This window comes from Sinocyclocheilus anshuiensis, unplaced genomic scaffold (genome assembly GCF_001515605.1).
Source record: "Sinocyclocheilus anshuiensis isolate Anshui unplaced genomic scaffold, SAMN03320099.WGS_v1.1 scaffold13, whole genome shotgun sequence".
NCBI classification, from domain to species: domain Eukaryota; kingdom Metazoa; phylum Chordata; class Actinopteri; order Cypriniformes; family Cyprinidae; genus Sinocyclocheilus; species Sinocyclocheilus anshuiensis.
In genome coordinates, this window is record NW_015538026.1 from 3,367,515 (window position 1) to 3,381,816 (window position 14,302).

General features: G+C 36.1%; 1 protein-coding gene across 1 annotated transcript in view; it reads left to right on the forward strand.

The window, feature by feature from the left end:
- LOC107680191 (glutamate receptor ionotropic, delta-2-like) overlaps positions 1–14,302 on the forward strand; it is a 415,350-nt gene that overhangs the window by 334,242 nt on the left and 66,806 nt on the right. The window contains exon 12 of the mRNA XM_016475981.1: positions 13,879–13,892. Within this exon, the coding sequence (XP_016331467.1) occupies positions 13,879–13,892 (14 nt within the window). The remainder of the gene's footprint in view (positions 1–13,878; positions 13,893–14,302) is intronic.

Below are 14,302 nucleotides of genomic sequence, written 5' to 3' on the forward strand. Positions count from 1 at the left end.
TTCAGCAGGGTGAGTTTGTGCGTGAGCGTATGATATGCTTTGTGTTGAAAGAAGAAAGGAGATTCAAGAGTGAGAAAAGGATAGATATAGAGACCAGCAGGGCAGAGAGATAATTTGAAGTGTTCACTTTCTTTTTAAAGTGTGTCTGTGTGTAATGGTAGATGTGTGTGAGTGTTTTGTGCACCAAAGATTATATATGACAAAAGGAGAAAAATACAGAGATAGAAGGAGTCAAGGGAAAGTTGAAATTATACGCAAATCATATCTGCACTTTCTGGTTTTCTTTCAAATTCTTAAGGGGTCAGAAGCTGTTTTTTGGACAAAAGATGGAAAAATCGAAAAGTGGGAGCAGGAAAGGGTAGGGGTAATCTTCAGAAAAGGGAAACGAGAAAAGAAAGAAAGAAAGTTGAGGGAAACTGCGTCAGTTGCTGTCAGGGTTTTCTATCCTCAACATGTTGAGCAAACATCAATTGATGTCATTAAAGGTGCAGTAGGAGATCTTGGAAAATGCTAACTTCAACCTGATAGCACTGAAAGCGAATGTCCCACCCTTCCTGCAATCGCCGTCCAAAGCCACGGCCCCTGAACACATATACGCTCACAGATCAGAATACCAGAGACAACGTTACTACAATAGGCTACATCAGCGGTTCCAATTCCAGTCCGCGAGATGTAAATTTAAATAGTATTTATTTACAGACATATTATGTCACACTTCACACTTCTCTAGTAAGTTTCGTCTGTGTGGGTGCGCAGGTATGCTAATACATAACTTGACAGGCAGATAGGAAAGCCAGTTAAAACGCTCGGACCGAGCATTTTGATTGGACAAACATTTCTTGGTCCTACGCCTTCCACAGAATATATAAATACAGATAAATACATTTAGACCACTTAATGATTGCTATCGGGATGATGGGAGACTTTCAACCAGCATAACAAAAAATGTTTCTGAAAACAATTACCTATTGCACCTTTAATTACCAGCAATATTTTGGCATGTTTTGCTACAGACTGTTTGTGAAAGCGCTAAGGCCAATTCCAGTGTTACGGATGTGACATTTGCAGTCACAACGTGAAATGGAGCTTCTGAGAGAAAGTACTAATTATAGTGTAACCGGGTGGTAAATAACCTTAAAATTTGTTTCTCTCCTTGCATGTTAAAAAACTGTTATTTTATTGTCCTTTACAATGTTCAGTGAATTACAAAGACATGAAAAACAGTGGTTGCCTGTATTTTCCTGGAGTCGTCAGCAGGTGGCACTGTGTGTGTTGCGTATGAGACAGTACGCATGCGCTCTCACCCTCGGACATTTGGGTAAGACGTGCAGCGAGACACGCACTATCGGGAAATTGTGGAGTTTTTGTGATCATCCATGGGTAAATACAATGTTTTATTATTATATTTTGGATAAATACCAATTGTGGATGTATATTTTGTTGTATTAATTCGGCGAACTGTCATATTTAAAAAGTTATGTCGTGTAGAATGTCCGCGATGATATGACGTCACACCATGTGGTGTATGCCTGTTCATTTAGTGTTTCACGAACTATTATACACTTTCTTTTGTAGATGGTTTTTGTGTTTTTCATGTGATTTGTTCTTTATGTGAACATCTAGACAGTGTACAACAATGTTGAGGATTTCAGCCCTTGTTGAGTGAACGTGAGGTGTTATATAGGAGCTCATTCTGATTATTCCCACTGCCATATTGTATGGTAACATTGTGATATCGTGTTACATTACTATTTTCCATCTTTTTGCACTGAGATTTTTGTATTCGGTTTTTTTGCATTTTGAAAATTGCATTCTGAGTAATGTAGAGCTGTGAGGAGGTTTAATTGGTATCACCAGCTCTGTGAAAGCTCTCATTTTGTTTATCTAAATTTTATTTTGCTACTTCATCTTTTCCTGTTCATTTTGTGAACCTTCTTGTCAATTAAAGTGAGAAGACACTTTTGATAGTAAAATGTTAACTGAATAAACTTAAAGTAAATAGAACCCCTCAATGTGTTCCTGGTGGTAAATTTAAATCCCCGGTCACAATAGCAAACCATTTGTATGCTTTTTTCTAAACCCCTGCAGATCTCGCTGCAGATTTGCTTTCTCATTTTAGAGAGATTAACTTGCGGTATGGACAAAAATGAACACATATTGCTTGTATGTACTCTGTGATTTCCAGAATCCAATAACAACAATACCTGCAGAATGAAAGTTTGGCTGTCCATAGAACAGACTTTGTTTGTGATTACTTGTGATTATTGTCTTTTTAGGGAAATATGGGCATGATTAGTTGTAAAAGCCTAAGCGGCTGTTCACACAGGAAATGTTCTCAATCTGTGCTTTTATTTAAGGTTCATATGTGCCAGATAGATGTCCTTGACTATATACATTACACAGCTCTAAGTATATTGAACATGTTTGATATTTTGAGGTGTTTTTAGAACACATATTGTTTTCATTTGTCATGCATCTCCTATCAACGAGGCTCAAGTTTCTGCATAAATCTGGTAGTGTGTGATTCTCAGTTGTTTAGTATACAATTCCCAATTTTTCTTTCTAACCATTTAAAAAATTGCCAAATATACAATGTCTAGTGTTTTAACATCTGTTCTGATTTTAAACGTTGTGTCGTTTTGTTTGCTATTGATATTTTTAAATGCAAGAATGTGTCCTGTGAAAACAGCCAAGTAGATGGTGTATTAACATGACCATGCGAGATCCTTATTGAGAAGATAAAGTAAAAATTTAAATCCCTATTTTTGAAACCGTCAAACATGGCTTGTTTTATTATCGTTGCACACCTTGTGTGGGGCATAAACAATAACATTTCCTTTAAAAGTTTTATTAGAAAACATTAATACAGTACAATTGAGACCTAAACAAGGTTACGTTCCTTGGGTAAATACTTCATTATCCAATGGAAAGGTTGACATTTGCATGGAATTGTACTTAAACAAAAATCAGTGAATTTACATGAGCTGGTTATAAAGATGATGATAATAATAAGACAGCCTAATTGCTCCCTTGTATCTGGGTCCATTTCTGTTCTAATTGCAATCTATGCTTCTTTTTGAAATGCGCTCATTATGGTGAGAGATCAGTTTATTAATGCGCTTGCATCAGACCACTGAACCGAGTTCGGTGTCTTTTTAGGCTGAAATTGTTTAGATGGAGCTGATTACATGCTGTGGAATAGGCTACGGCACCAGAATCAAACAGAGTACGTGTACGCACGATTGTGCTGTGTGCTTACATGCATTCCCCCAACCACTTAAAACATCCCTATCATCCTTTGTCTTGCAGCCCTGTTTGATGTTTTGCAGAGAGCTGGTTGTACAAATACGCCCAATCTCTAAAACAAGAGAGAAGGGAACGGGGAGAGAAGGGACGTAGCTGGAATGGCATAGCTAGAGTCGCTCTCTTTGATGAGTCACTTTCATCTGCCTCGCAAAGACCTCTGCCTCTCTCCTCTGATGCTTCTTGACTTTTTGTTTTATATATCCCCCTTAAATATCATTTTCACATTCATTTCTTTGCTGTGTCTTTCTGTATATCTTATACAGAGAGAATTAATGGCCATGAGGATTACATGTGAGCTATTTCATTGGGTTGGACCTTTGCAGTTCATATTAATATTAAAGGAACATTCTCAGTTCAAAGTCAGTTGACTGGACTTGTGGCGTAATGTAGATTACCACAAAAAAATTATACCGTTGAATGTTAAAATACTCCGTTTTCACAAATATAGACTTTTTAAAAAACTTTTTTTTAAAACATCTTTTAAATCCAAGAAGATGTTTCTTTATCTGTGTGCGTTTTTTAAGTAAAAGGTGTAGATTTGTAATTAATGCCAAGCTCCCTGATGTCTTAAGCTTACTAAAGGAACCACATTAATTAACTGAGAAAAAGCATTTGTGCTGATCTTTGAAGCCGACCACTGATCACTCTGTAACCTTTCTTGCATGTACTGTAGCTTTGGAATGAACTGTAATTCACATTTTTTCCTTTTGTAATGCCCTGTTGTCTTTATAAGCACTTTAACTAACAGCACTTTTTACTGCACTGTATCACTATAGATACTGCAACACCACACAGATGTGCAAAATTTGACATCATCAGTATGTTTTATTAGAATCTTATATTTCTTTATTAAATTCATATACAGAATTGGCATGGGCAGCTACGGGAGGGCTTCCAAGGCTTAAGCCCCAAATGTGTTTAGTAGAGCCCCGGAAGTTTTTTTTATTATTATTATTATTATTATTATTTAAATTTTTTTTAATTGCCTTATGTTTCCCACGGTGTTTTCAAGCCCAGTCAAAATAAAATATTTAAATAAAATCATTTAAAGCTGCAATTTGTTCTGGAAGTCACATATTTGTAATTGTACTTCTGCAGAAAAATGAAAGCTCATTTAAATTACTACTTAAGCCTTCTGTTGTGTCCACAACCCCAAAGAAATGTGTAGTTTTCTTTGCAAAACCTGCAAACTTTTAGAAAATCCAATCTTTATTTATGTCACAAGCATCCATTTTAACAGCCTGCTAAATTCTAAACAGTTAAAAGCACAACTTCTGAACCTTGGTCATACTGTATATAATGCTCACACTGTAAAAGTGTATATAATATTGGATAAATAATATTATAAATTATAATATTAAAAGCAGGTGTAACCTTTTTTTAAAGATTTATTTTTGTCCTTTTTTTTTTACCTCATTCAGATAACATTTCTAGGTAAGGCAACAAGGCAACATTTCTACTTTTTAAGTTTTTCATCTAATATTTTATTTTATTTCAGGTTTATTTAACTTACCAAAAGCGACACTACTCTGAAGCACAACCGCACTGTGAGTCGGAGTGCTGCCCACAAGGCTGTCATCACTGACTAGGTGTGACATTGTTAACATTTACTATAAAATATACCATATTTCAGTACTTCATCAAAGGATGGTCCCATAAGCATCCATAGACGTCTGGGCTATGTTCCGAATATCCTCTGACCCATTAGCATCCCTTAGGTTGGTTAGGTTTGGTACAACTAATAGTAGTGGTTTCTAAGGCATATACTTTCATTAAAATTTGGGCACACACATTTTCTGCAGAAAATATAAAAAATCTATTTTTCTTCCACGTAAAGTTTATCCACTGAAATAGGAAAGTCATGGTTATGTTTGATAGTAGATCTCAAGGGCGTTTTCTCTTGCGGTTCACAAATCGTCACAGAGATAGGTTAATTCGAAGTGCTGTGGCATGAGAAGAGAATGAGGTAAAACAGACTACAGGGAGGTGGAAAAAATAGAACGAGGGATAGGTGACAGGTTCAATCATCCTACCGTTTGAGTGTCTTCCAATTAGATGAGTTTCTGTGGCACACCGATGCAAAACACAATTCAATATGTTCTCAGAAACACACACACAAACATTCGGTTCTCTCCTCATTCCCCTTGTTTTGTGTTCACACATCTGTTTAACTGGACCCCCACTTCTCAAACCAACCCTTACATGCATACACACATTAAAAAGTGTGGCATCACAATGAATATAAGGGCCACAGGCCCCTATCAGCGCTTTCATCTCGGCTCCTCTCTCTTATTCCTTTCATCTTCGTTCTGACTGAGCTCCCCCTCGTTCCACCATCAAGTCTGAAATATGAAAAGCGCATACTCACTCTCTTTTTTCAGCCACGTCATACGCCAGTCTGGAGAGAGACATTATAATGGCTTTGAAGAACCCTGTTTTTGTCTTACACTTAGAGGAGAACAGAACAAGCTTTTTTTTCTTTTTCGTTCTCTTTTTTTTTTCAAAACCACATGTCCTTTGCCTTATCACTGACACACAGAGACCCAGCGCTGGGTTCCTCAGCAAGGCGCAGGATTTGCTCTGACTACCATTAGCTTTAATCTGTACAACCATGGGCAAACCAGCACACAAACACCCTCAATGGCTTGCGGGCCTTCGTCATTCCAGCATTTGAGTTTACAGACGGGTGCTCACAGACGTGGACAGGAAAAGTCAAGCCCCAGATGACCCTTCAGTCAAAAATTAGGCAAACTGAGAAGACACATTGCAGGAACTGCATGAAATCCTGTCGCAAATATCACCCTCGAGGGGCTGCAAGCTTTGAAACGTTTCAGAGGGGATTTTTTTTCTTCTTCTCCAGGGGTCTTCAATTTTTTTCAGGCCAAGGACCCCCCGTTTGGTATTACATAAAACTGGAAGTTGTGTTTTAAGCCTGGCCTAATAACATGCATTTAGTACCGTATTAATGTATTTCCATAAATATTTAATGAATTTTACTGTTATTTTAATGCATTCCAAATCCATTAAAATAATCTTTAAAATGCACAGCCATATCCTTTTAATGCATGTTAAAATATTTATTATATATTTTAAATATTTATCTAGTATATTTTTAATCTATACACTGGCACACATTACAGTAAGTTTAAATTAAACAGAATTACTTAATTAACATTAAGTATTATGAACTAACAATTAACATTTTTACATTTATTAATCTAAGTTCATGTTAATTTAAATATACTATAGTTCATTGTCAATTTGTGTTCATTCATAATACATTCATGTTGATTTATCCAACTTGGAATGTAAAATGTATTAGAAAATGTTGAAATTAGCATTAACCAAGCTTAATTAAGTTGGTATTTTTCCTTATTAGTTCATGATACTTATCGATACACTTTAATAATGATCGATATTTATACACTTTAATGTGGGAGGGACAATGAAACAGGTAACATTTATAAGGTCCCATTTGTTAACACTAATGCATAACTAACATTAACGTTAACTAAAACTGAGCAATACATTTGTATAGTATTTATTAATCTGATAATATTAGTTAATAAAAAATACAACTGTTCATGTTAGCTTAGGTCCATTAAATAATATTAAACAGATACATATTTTAATTTTATTGAAATGTTGAAATTAACATTTAACTAAGAATAATAAATGATTTAGAATTATTTTTCATTGCACATTCATCTAGACTAATGTAGTTAACTTATGTTAACAAAAAAGGCGTCGTATAGCATTAACATTTAGCTCTCTTGCAACAACTTGGAGCAACACATCGCCTCCACTGACCTTCCTCTTTCCTGCACATGGAACTGATTGCATCATCCTCCAACCCTACTGTGCATAAAGAAGAGATGTAATGCATGCAAAATTGGAGCATAACTCATGAGACGCATGATAAAAGCTGTTTTACATGATATGTGCGAGTTCCCACCTTATTTGTTTCAATAATGTTACAGTAATCACTTTTTTTTTTTTAGCTGAGGAAGAAGTGGGTATCACTTGTGCTTTGCTTACAGTCTTGTCACACCTCTCGTGTTCACATACCATGTAATCTTTAAAGCACTATTACGCAAGCTGTTGGAATAGCAACACAAGATTGCTAGTTAGTTACACTACTGTTCAAATGTTTGGGGTTGGTACAATTTTTATAAAGATTGCTTTTAAAAGAAGTATCTTGTGCTCACCAAGGCTGCATTTAATTGATCAAAAATACAGTGAAATCAGTAACTCAATAGCTCTTTTCTCTTTTAATATATTTTTTAAATGTAATTTATTCCTGTGATGGCAAAGCTGAATTTTCAGCAGCCATTACTCCAGTCTTCAGTTTCACATGATACTTCAGAAATTATTTTAATATGCTGATTTGGTACTTAAGAAACCTTTCTTATTATAATCAATGTTGAAAACAGTTATGTTGCTTAATGTTTTTGTGGAAACCTTTGTAATATTTGATCAGGTTGATCAGTTTAATGTGTCCTTGCTGACACATTAAACTGATCAACCTGATCAAATATTACAAAAGCTTTTTTAAATACATCTTATTGACCCAAAAGGTTTGAACGGTAGCGTTTATTTTTGTTCTGGCAAAGAAAATAGTTCCAGACAAAGGTACAGCAGAATGTCAGTATGTGTGGAACAAAAACATTATAATTTAAATACCTCAAAAAGATGAATTGGTTCGATCTTTTTTATTTATTTATTTATTTTAATTTTTTTATTTATTTATTTTAATTTTTATGAACCAATCAAACAAATCGATTCACTAGAATGAAGCAGACTTTACAACTCTATATATGAGAGCAGGAGCAGTTAGTTGTGTGTGTTTGAATATTATCAGCTCAGCTGTGTTTGAGCACACTACACAATACTGCTTGTTACTAGAAAAGCTACTACTAATTACTTGAGAAACATCTGAACTACTTTTAATCTACTGAAAAATTAAGGTAAGTTTTGCTACTTTTTGTTTGTTTCTCCTCAGTATTGGTAAGGACACAAAATCGTTGCATATACAGTATCAGCACACACACAACCCTGCGTTCTCTTCACTCCCAGTAGAGTCTCTTGTCAGGGCTGTTTCTTGTATAATAGGGGCAGATCTATTTCAAGTGGATACTGTTACACAGCTATGAGAGAATACAGTGGTGAGAAAAAAGATGAAAAGTGGAGAGCAGTTGACTGAAGCTGTTCGAGGGAGGCGAGACGCAGGGAGCCCCACGCAGCCCATGCGAAAGATTACTCATTTCCAGCCTCACCTCACTTTTCTCCTTTCATTAGTCTGGCCCGTTTAGACAGGCCGAGAGGTGCCGAGCCCCTCGGCTGCGTGGAGTCGTAATTATTAGTAACACGCTCAGCCTGCCCCACCTCCCCGCTGACCTAATCCAGAGGAGTGTGGTGGGGAGGGTCGACTCGACCTGTCACACTGTATGACCATAAACCCATCTCACCGCTGACATCTTATTTGTTTCACCTAATCAGACTGTGGGTGGCACTTCACAAAATGTGGCACACAGGGAGCAAAGGGGCATAATTAGTTATTTTGCCTTCCCCTCCTGACAAAAGAGACTGTTGTCAGGTAGAAGGGTCACTTCCAATTCGTCTGTGTTTTAAGTTCAGAGCTTATTGTTTTGTTGTTTTCTGGCTTTAAAAGCCTACCCAAATTACAATTTGGGGAATGTTAGTTTTTGGCTCTCAAAAAGTTCCTTGGACCTGTCTAATGACAGGTTTTTGCACAAACAAACGAACGAACAAATGAATAAAAATGAAATGTTTTAAATTCAAAACTTGTTGTTTTCTAGCTGCTGCTCATATTACTTCACAAGTTTTATTTCCCAGAATGTTCCGGGAATGTTACCAGAATAGACATCCTAGCATTTCTGGCTTTAAAAGCCTACCAAGCTATACTGTATAAAAAAATAAAACATTTGAGGCTGTAAATAAAGATTATTGGAGTATGTTTTACAAGAGAGTGCTATTTCAGTGCTGTTTCTGTCTAATAATTTGTGAAATTTACTAGCAATTTCTGAGTGAAAATTGTTTCAAAGTAAATCCTACACCAACTTTTTTCAGTGTGACCATTTTTGGTTCCCCGAACATTATGGAAATGTTTTTGGTTCTCAGAGAAGTTTCCTAAAACAGACATTCTAATGTTCTCTGTTTTTTTTTTTTTTAATACATAAATTCACTTTAGGTTTGGGGAATATTCGACAAAGATAATTAGCAAATAATGATTTTTAAAATCTTATCCAAGTAAACATAAATAGGATTTTACATTTAGGTTTGGAGAACATTCCCCTAACATTCTTCTGAAGTCCCCTATGAGTAAAACTTTTTTTTTTTATCTTGTCAAAACAAAATTTTCAACTTTTTAAAAATGTACTATTGTAAAATCAGCCTGTTCATGTATTCTGCATTTTATCTGGCCTGCCTCCAAGCTCTTAGTAGCTCTCCGAGCTACTAAGAAGCATACACGATCTTAATTACATTTGCCATACAGTATGTACAATTATGTAGTTCTCCTTAATTTAATATTTGAAAATCCGGCTCTCTTTACCTCTGTTTTTAATATATTTGATTTGTATTAAATGATGCCTATAAGCTGTGTAACATTGATTTATTTTACTGCAGTTTGAAATATCCATTACATGTTAGAGAGTCGGACTCATAACCCAAAGGTTGTGGGTTCGAGTCTCGTACCGGCAGGGATTGTAGGTGGGGGGAGTGAATGTACAGCGCTCTCGCCCACCTTCAATACCACGACTGAGGTGCCCTTGAGCAAGGCACCGAACCCCAACTGCTCCCCGGGCGCCGCAGCATAAATGGCTGCCCACTGCTCCGGGTGTGTGTTCACGGTCTGTGTGTGTTCACTGCTGTGTGTGTGCACTTTGGATGGGTAAATGCAGAGCACTAGATCCATCTATGGGTCACCATACTTGGCCACATGTCACGTCACTTTCACTTTCACAGGTACTCAGCTTTGCTGTGTATCTGACTCTGAATTCAAAAGAGATGTGGAAAGAAATATGAGATACTCAAACTGTGTAAATTATAAATGCTGTTAGTCTATTATGTTTACCAAGGCTGCATTTACTTTATCAAAAATATAGTATAAAGTAATGTTGTGAATATTATTAATATTTTTTAAATATATTCAAATATATTTTAAAATGTATTATTTCTGTGATGGCAAAGCTGAATTTTCAGCATCATTACTCCAGTCTTCAGTGTCACATGAACCCTCAGAAATCATTCTTATTATTATCAATGTTGAAAACAGTTGTGCAGCTTTATTTTTTTTTTCAGGATTCTTTGATAAAAGTTCAAAAGATTAGCATTTATATGAAATATAATTAGTTTGTAACATTTTGAATGTCTTTACTGTCACTTTTGATCAATATAATGTGTCCTTGCTGATAAATTATTAATTGGTTTAAGAAAAAAAAATCTTATTGCCCCAAACATGCAAAGAGCTGGTCATCTGTTCATAGTCTCAATACGTATACCAAATGTTTAATCTGCCTGACCCTTTTAAAGTTCAGTCACGCCTCAGATGTGTAAGTGTACTATGTGTAAGTGTTACTGTCACAAACCATGAATTATTCACTGTATTTTATTTTAGTTGAAAGTGTATGCCATTGGCAAAACTGGCTCTTGATGAATTCTGTCACATCAGCACTGTGTGACTAAGTGAATTACATCCAAACACCATCCAGGAAGATTGAAAATGGTCAGTGACAGCTGGCCTTTCTAGATAGATCATTTATCTGTCAATCATCTCTGCAATTATACTAGTGTTCACTCAGATGTGGGAGTGTAGAGTCAGACGAACTCAGCACTGCCTCTGTGCCTCCTTCTTAAAGGATCGTAAGCCCACCTCCACCGAGGGAGGACAGGAGTCTTTGTTTCATTCACGCTTCGCTTCACATAGCCTTTCCCAGGCTTGGCGCTTGCTGGAAGAGCTGGGCGTGTTTGCTGTAACCTTGGCCTTTTGAGTTCATAATTCATTCTGCCCAGCCAGAACATGAATGACACAAATGACTCATCATGATGAAATAATCAGCCACTCTAAATGAAAACTCTTTTGAAATTAATTCATGAGGCCCTGCATCCCCTGCCCTCCAGTTTCTGATTAAATAAAATGAGAAAAATTGACAGTGACAACGAGGGGATTAAATATTAACTGCACACCGACTGACAGCGCAGACGCCTTGAACTTTAGGACACTGATTTGCAGTGCCTTCTTAGGGGAAAAGCCCAAATAAGAATTTTGCTGAAATCTTTTAATACGACAGCTTCCACCGTTCTCTTCAATAGATACTTTAAGGTCTCTAAGTCACAAATTATTTCCTACAGTGCATCCAGTACAGATCTTTTATCTTTTATGGGTCAGTTAGTGTAAGATAACTTTGGAGTTTTTTTTTTAACTACCTTTTTAATGCCTTAAGCAATAGTTCAGCCATTTTAAACCTATATGACTGACTTTAATCTGTGATGTTTTGAAAAGTGATTTTTTTTCATACATTGAAAGTCATTGGGGTCCAATGTTGTTTTAAGCAAATTTTTCGTCTATATATGCTAGATAAAAAAAAGCTTAAATTACACTAAACTAAATTAGAAACACATGTGAAATGTACTATACAAATTAACTTGACGTGCCTTACCAATGCCTAACAAGCAGAAACTGTGTTAAATAGAATTTGACGTGCAAGTAAAAAAGGATCTGTACTAAAGCATTTTTCTGCTTTACCACAGTAAAGGATGCAAATATAGTGATTGAAAGTGAACGAAAAAAAAGAAATATTAAGAATCCCCTGCGAAAATGTGTGAGAGAAGATTTGGGAAAAGAAAATTCCAAAAAAAGAGATTCCATATTCAGTGGAATAACTCATGGAATATTGTTAAATTAGTATGAATCCAAATGTTTTAATTTAAATGCTAACCTTTTTCTTTCTAAATAAAGCGTTGTACTAAACTTGTGTCGTAATATTCACCTAAAACAGCCTTCACATACAAAAAAATTGTGTTATACTACCATATGTGGTACTTGGCCAAGTTGTCAAGATGACCTGCATGTAATATAAAAATTAATAAATTTATACAACAGTTCTTTCTGGTTCTCGAATCTGATTGACTGAGAGCCTTTTCCAGGTGTGCAATATTCTAGTGATAACAGCACTCCAAACATTTATATCACTCTGCTTGCAGTATTTCTCACAGCGAGTATCATGACGGACGGTCAAATCCACTATAATTTTTTATAAATAATACTGTTTTGTGTCACGGAATGTAGTTTTAAGATATTTTTGGGTGAGAATGTAGTTGATTAGAATTCAAATATGTGTTTTGTTAATAAAGATAAGGTCTATTTGAAAATTTGCTTCAATGTTTTCGGAGATGTGAGCTCCAGGGTGTCCACAGGCGTTCAGCGCTCATGAACCTCACCTCAGCCAATTCTTCCGGAATTTGCCACTGGCTCTGATGTCTCTATAGTGGTTAAACATGAGATATAATTTGTTTTGGGAAAATCTTACGGGCAGTCTTTGGTCTCATGAATCTATCATTTGTTCCAGAGCAAATAGTTCTGGCTGATGGTAGAGTCTCATAACATTATTTTTAATATAATTGTAATGCTGTATATCGAGCGCTACATTTGTACTTTTGACTAAACTGCCTAGCAACCTTTATGATGGCTGTTGTTGTTTTTTAAATATTATCATTCTTAAATAATATTTTATATAAATAATAGTAGTATTTAATTATAGTGTTTAGTACTGAGAAACGGTGTGTGTTCGTGATGGTGAATTTAGATACATTATTCCACCATTAGATGGCGACAAGAGACTGTCTTTGTGAGTGAGTCAGCAGTAAAGACTTTTATATTGAAAGAGACTGAAACAGGCTTGTAAACAAGGAAGATACTTTTACTTTCAACAACACCTTGTAAGATGCAGCCAACAAATGCACTGAGCAGCACTGTCATCGGAAATCACCCTTAACAGATGAAAGTGAGCAGTGCTGTCATCTGAAATCACCTTTAACAGATGGAAGGATAGTATGACAAAGATATCGCTTTCTTCAGCAGACATTCAAACTAATGTTTTATTGTGAATATGAGATTGAGCTGAAGAATGAATGCTGTATCAGATGCAGGTAATCACGCTCGCTCAGTCCATCTCTCTCTCATAATACCCTACATCAGGGGTCTCCAAACTCGGCCCTGGAGGGCCGGTGCCCTGCAGAGTTTAGCTCCAACTTGTCTTAACACACCTGCCTGGAAGTTTCTAGCATGCCTAGTAAGACTTTGATTAGCTGGTTCAGGTGTGATTAATTAGGGTTCGAGCTAAACTTTGCAGGACACCAGCCCTCCAGGACCGAGTTTGAAGACCCTTGCTCTACATAATACAGTGAGCTTTTAATACAGTAATACAATAAGCTTTTAATGAAGCAACTCAATGTTCCTCGATGCTAGATCTAAAGTAATGTTTTCAAATTAGTAAAAGAGACATGGGCTCAGCTGTTAAACTGTTAAACATTTCTTTTTATGTTCCACAGAAGGCGAGATGAGGGTGGGTAAAAGATGACATAATTATTTTGGGGTGAACTAGTTTGCAATTTCTTCACCACTAGCAGCACTAAATGCAATTGCAAAAATAATGGCTGTCCAAAAAATTGTCTTCCATAATTTGGACAAACATTTAGTCCCACCTTACTTATAGTTGCCTCTGCACATGAAACTAGAACAGGAGAAAATATTCTAGAGAAAATATTTATCACAGAGAAACTTTAAAAAATGTGTTGGACAGCTTGTTATATATGTTAAAGATATTTATGGTGTCTGAGGCACTGTGAGATCCAGCATTACAGCAGTGCATGAAGCTTTTATTGGCATATAATTTATTTTTCTAGTGGACTGCATGTCTGCTGGCTCCTGTTTTCCCAGTCACATGTCTCTGCCAGAGCTGATTGGAATGCTCTT